At 38.8% G+C, this 6,000-nt stretch overlaps 1 protein-coding gene across 6 annotated transcripts in view; it reads right to left on the bottom strand.

Annotated features, from left to right (window-relative positions):
* Positions 1-523: 523 nt before the first annotated feature.
* The window catches only part of USP40 (ubiquitin specific peptidase 40), a 44,655-nt gene continuing 39,178 nt past the window's right edge, over positions 524-6,000 (bottom strand). For 4 of the 6 annotated variants that reach the window (XM_081015724.1, XM_081015728.1, XM_081015726.1 and 1 more), the window contains exons 28-32: positions 5,799-5,864; positions 5,389-5,599; positions 2,785-2,880; positions 1,951-2,042; positions 524-709 (exon numbers count right to left, since the gene is read on the bottom strand). In XM_081015724.1, coding sequence (XP_080871850.1) covers positions 601-709; positions 1,951-2,042; positions 2,785-2,880; positions 5,389-5,599; positions 5,799-5,864 — 574 coding nt within the window. In that variant the 3' untranslated portion in view covers positions 524-600. The remainder of the gene's footprint in view (positions 710-1,950; positions 2,043-2,784; positions 2,881-5,388; positions 5,600-5,798; positions 5,865-6,000) is intronic. The other 2 variants (XM_081015727.1, XM_081015730.1) reach the window with 1 other exon arrangement.

Genomic DNA, 6,000 nt, shown 5'->3' with positions numbered 1-6,000 from the left:
TAATTACTTGGTAGCTAATCAAGTTTGGAGTTAATACTTAATGGCCAAATTACAGCACAGAAAAGTGTGTGTTGAAATTTTAAATTTAGCATTTCTCTAAGCACGTAATTGTTCTGCCATAGGCTGCTTTGCAGCTCACAGATTTTCCAGCCATAATAAATGGTGTGAAAAGGGGGATGCATTAAATTCAACTAATAGTTCTCACATTTTGTCTGAAGAGTCACTCCCATGGGTGACAAAAGTTTCCTTCTGAATTCACTGCACATGTTAACTTTTCAGGCTACATTTTCATAAATATTTTCACGTACATAAATCCATGAGGGGAAAAGCAATCACTGCAGTGATAATACGGCGTATGATCAGATTAAAGCACATGGTTATTACAACCAACCACTGAAAGATTAAGATATTCGTATATGTTCTCATTATTAAAGTGCAGATACCCACCCTGATAGTAAGTGCTTGAACTATAATAGAATTAAAGCACTTTTCCACAATAGGATAGAGCGCTTGTCTCAAGGAAGACCGTTCCTTGGCTAGCCAAACTGAGGGAACTCCATTCTATTCAGTAAGATACAAGGTTTGTTTAGACCCAGGGAGTCAGCTGAAAACCCCTACACTGATGGAGAGTGCTGCTTCAGGTTTACGATTCTTAGCCATCTTTTTTTCAGAGTAGTGATCATTCTGCACACAGTCAGGCTTCTGGCTACTGGAAAACAAAAAGCAGATACACTATTAAAGTTAGTCAATCAAGTATTAGAAATATATGCAAGGCAAGCTTGAGTCTGGAACACAAAGCTCCTGAAAGCTGGGGTGAGTACCAGGATCTGGCTGGCAGGCCACAGCTTGAGCTCTCCCAGCAATTGCAGGCTATTTTGATGGGCATTTCTACTAAGGAGAAATGTGAAATAGTATCTTGATGAACTGCTCTGGGAGGTGAATCATAGAAATCCATTGCAAATAAATTCTTTCTGCAGGCTTTTTCTTTATTGCACATTTGTAATATGCAAACCCTGAAGTGTATATAATTAGTATCCTAAATGTGCTGTAAAACACATAAACTTGAATCCTGTATTAGAAAATTGGGCAGAATCCCAGCATATCATAGTGGATAAATGAGTTCATTTCCAAAAAGGCAAGGTCACTACAGATCAATGGGTTGGATAAAAACAGCCTGTTCTGCTCCTTGGCTGATGCCATAGAAGCATTCCTTCAAACCCAGAGTTCAAACAAAAATAGACCAGCACATTCATGTGGTGTTAGTTAATGCTGGCTATGATTAACTTTAACTAGATCAGGTCCTATAATATGGTGGTTTAAAATTTCATTTTTCAATTATTCACATTCTTTCAAAATCAATTTTATTACCTTGCAGAAGACCAAACGTGCAAACAAGTGCAACTGAATAGCCCTTGAATTTATGGCATTAAAATCTAAATCATAATTCATCCTACTAACTTTTGAGATAATACTTTGTTGTAATTAAATCTTTCATTTGACTCATTGAACATCATATGGAAATAGCGCTGAGTTGTTTTCTAGCCCTGCATATTCCCTGATGCCAAACTGGTCATTGCCCAACAATGCAAGCAAGTAGATGCTTTACAATAATCATTTGTAACCCTAACATCTCTTCCAGACCATGTTGTTGTCTTAAATAACACATGTTTTGGAGAGAGTGAGACAACAACCAGAGTTACATTGTTCTAGAACAGATGTATGTGCAGAGGCCAGTCAACAGAAATGCGAAGCATTTCTATATAACATTCTTCATTTTGTTAACAGGCCTCTTTTCCAATTGCCAATTCCAATTCTACATAAAATAATCCAATCACCACATTTGAGGACACAACTGGATTCATTTTACTGCTTTCTATGTTTAGACAATTTATATGGGCTTCTTCTGGAGAGAAAGGCATGGTATAAATTCTATAAAAAACTAAGATATACCTTGTTTTTTCCATAGCAAGTTGCTTCTGCATTTGTTTTCCAATATCATCTTTCATGGTACTGAAGTCTTTACTGTCATCAAGCAGGAGATTCTGTTGTGCAAATTAATGAAATAATTGTGAAAACAATTCCTAATAGTACTCTCCTTATAAAGGCAGATACATTTTTACAAGTGGTATTTTTTACTAATGACATTAAACTGCATTAAGTAATGTTTTTAAGAATTAAAGTTCTTCGCTATTCTTCGCTACAAAGAAAAGAAATTACATGACCTTCTTCCAAAAATTTCTTGCGAAAGCACTTTCCTCAGTTGGAAAGGAGGACAAAGCTACCCCACAGTGCTTATTTATAAAACTTCTATCCTGCTTTATCATATCAAAACCTCTTAACACAGCTAGAAGTTATAAGCAGAATAGGAATGCCCCTGACAGAAATGGGGAGTGATGGAAAACCAGATCTCCCAAAAGAAAAATCTCAAATCGTAAGTAAAACAAAAGATAGGCTACCATAAATGAACTGGCCTCATTATCTACAGCTGCAAGATACCCCAAAACACAATTTAAAAGCACATAATTGTACACTTTTGCACACATTCACCTAGATTTTGTAATTCACAGCTTATTAAATCTGGGTTGTATGGAGATCCAACACTGTGGATCTTTCTCTTTTCCAACTTTGCCTGCAGCAACTTGTACTCCCTGAAAAGCCTCTTTCAGCGGTTCATGAAAACGTGCTAAAACTTGTGAGCTCTGTTATCTGGGGATGCAGTGGTGGTGGTGGAGAAATCACTTGGAATTAAGCAGAGGAATTTTGTTGATAAATCAGTTTATTTACCTTCACACCAATAATATCTCCATCCTTCAGGTTGTAGGGGCTTAATTGTAAACTGTCACCTTTCTTCTTCTTTTTTCGCTTTGAAACTTGCTGTGTCTGAATGCAAATGAGAACTAACATGAAAAAAGCATCATAAACTAACAGAGGTTACTTGTGATTTTGGTGCAGAGAGTGAGAATATTTTATATTCCCTGTATTTCCAGGTAAAAAATAAAACGTTTTTACAACTGAAAGGTAATTAAAAATTTTAAAAACAAAAACTGATTAGAGGTGAAGATATATGGCTTTGCTAAAAAAAAAAAAGTCCTCAATAAACTTCTGAGGATAAATATTCATATTTATTGCTAAGTGTAAATGCTTCCCTGCTTAGGAGCACTAGAAATAGATTACGTTCTCCATCTTGAGCTTTTGCAAAACAAAAATGCATGTGCAATGGGATTTTGTTTCTCTATTCCACACCTCCAGCCCACTGGGCACCCCAAAATCTGCTTCAGAGGGGTGCCCAACCCTCCAGAACAGGTTCGGGGATGTGGGGTGAAGCAGAGGAGAAGAGATGAAGCTCAAGTCTCACTTCATGAGCAGAAAACCACTCACACCACACTGGATCTCATCCACTGTCATTTTCCATGTCACAAATATTAAGCACACACACGCTTGTTTGTGTGTGTGTGTGTGTGTGTGTGTGAGAGAGAGAGAGAGAGAGAGAGAGAGAGAGAGAGGTAATTTTAACACATACAAATGGGGGAGGGGAGATACATTTTGCCCCCCTGTAAAATGTGCCACTTCCCATTTTAGTGGGGGTTTCAGGGTTTGCCCATTTGGCTTGTAATCTTATCACATACACAAATATGATTGGCTGCATGAGGATGAGGATGACAGCATCACATTAAAAGCCAGTGTAGTGTAGCAGTTAGATTGTTAAGTCTAGGACTGATGAGACTCAGGGAGATACCATTTAGCCTTGAAGCTCACTGGGTGACCTTGGGCTAGTCACTGTCTTTATCCTGCCACACAGTTTTGTTTTGAGAAGAAAACACGTTCTCTGCCTCAAGCTCCTTGGAAAAGGGGCAGAACATAAATGTAATAAAATGTAAGGTAAAAGGTAAATGACCCCTGAACAATTAAGTCCAGTCAAAGGGGACTATGGGGTGTGGTGCTCATCTCACTTTTCAGGCCGAGGGAGCAGGCATTTGCCCACAGACAGCTTTCCGGGACATGTGACCAGCATGACTAAACCACTTCTGGCGCAACAGAACACCTTGACGGAAACCAGAGCGCATGAAAACACCGTTACCTTCCCACCGCAGCGGTACCTATTTATCTACAGTGGTACCTCGGGTTACATACGCTTCAGGTTACAGACTCTGCTAACCCAGAAATAGTACCTTGGGTTAAGAACTTTGCTTCAGGATGAGGAAAGAAATTGCGTGGCGGCCGCCATTAGCTAAAGTGGTACCTCAGGTTAAGAACAGTTTCAGGTTAAGAACAAACCTCCAGAATGAATTAAGTTCTTAACCCAAGGTACCACTGTACTTGCACTTTGACGTGCTTTCAAACTGCTAGGTTGGCAGGAGCTGGGACCAAGCAACGGCAGCTCACTCGGTCGCGGGGATTCGAACCGCTGACCTTCCGATCAGCAAGCCCAAGAGGCTGAGTGGTTTAGACCACAGCGCCACCCACTTATCACTGACAGGATGAGACTACCTCACGAAGAAAGCCAGGGTTTTTTTGGTTGTTTTTTAAAAAAGAAGTGGTGCCAAAGCTGTAAACCAGGGAAAGAGAAAAGGCAGTGAATTACCATATTTACTTGAATGTAAGGCGCCCTTTTTTTGTCAAATTACGTTATGAAAATTAGGGTGCGCATTAGATTCAATGGCACATTACATTCGAATAAATACAGTATGTTAATTTTCCTTGACTGTTCCCATCACCTAATCTTAACTTTTTACCTCTACATTGTGAATCTTTTCTCTCTCTTTTTTGGTGCATTATTGCTTTCTTAAAAAAGAAAAGAAAAGAAAAGAAGACGAAAACAACCCCTATACTACTACTAATTGCCATAATGAGGATGACACAACAATTCAAAGAGGAGCTGGCTGCGTCTGCCAGTGTGTGTGTGCCTAAAGTGCCTTGCTTGCCCTGTTTCCTGGTGCTCTGCTCCCTGTCCCAGTGGCAGCCCTTGCCCACTGCACTACTCTGCTCTCTTCCTTCTTCTCTCCCTCTCCAGCCCAGATCGCAGCTGCTCTCCTTCTTCCTTTCCTTCCTTCCTTCCTTCTTTTCCCTTCCCGACCAGAGAGAAGGGAAGAGGGATCAGATGGAAGAAAGAATATAATGTGCACCTGTTTTTGACAAATTACGTTGTGAAATTTAGGGTGCACATTAAATTCGATGGCGCATTACATTTAAGTAAGCACAGTAGTGTCAGTCAGCACAAAGAACAGGTAAGAACAATATTAGAAGAACTTATCCCGTTTCTCTCTCTTTCAACCCTTCCTGTGTTAAATGTCATTGTTACACAGGCATCTTTTATTTAGATAATGTGAAATGTCAATTCAAAGAATTGTTGACAATATTGTTCCATGTCTCTGGCATCTCTTAGCTTACCCAACTACATATTGGTATCCATTCAAACTTCTCAGGAGAATATTTAGCAATTTCAATTTGCTCCGCTGGTAATGAATAGTATGAAGCAATTCTTTGTCTCAATGCACATGCTGTACACTCTTTGGAGATATCCCATACCAAATCCACAGGGTGGTAATAATCTCTTTCCCTTGGTATGCCCATCTGCACTCGCAGAAGCAAATCCTTTGGTCTGTAATAAGAAACATACACAATGCAATTAACATTCTCAAAATATATGTCTACATTAATGTCACGGAGACTCCATAGATTCCCTACTCTTTAAAAAAAAAGTACTATAGAAGGAAAATTCAGAATAATTGGGATTTGAAATAAATATTTTACAAGGTTTTCTAAAACCTGTTTTGATGAATTGTGGCTGAATATCTTACCCAAGATTCTCTTCCTTGTGTAAAGGCTCTATACAAATTTCCACTCTGTTTCCTAGTTTGAATTTACTGAAAAAGAAACATAGTAAATATTTTAAATTCAGAATAGGAAAGGCAGGATATAAATAATTTTTAAAAAATACAAGTTCCACATTTAGAAGCTGGATTTTGAAATATCATAGACTGTCAATTTAACTGTTGCCAG

The sequence above is a fragment of the Podarcis pityusensis genome, assembly GCF_964106645.2.
Source record: "Podarcis pityusensis genome assembly, chromosome: 1".
NCBI lineage: Eukaryota > Metazoa > Chordata > Lepidosauria > Squamata > Lacertidae > Podarcis > Podarcis pityusensis.
The sequence above is the reverse complement of the archived record's forward strand: the minus strand, read 5'-3'. Positions and strand labels throughout refer to the sequence as shown.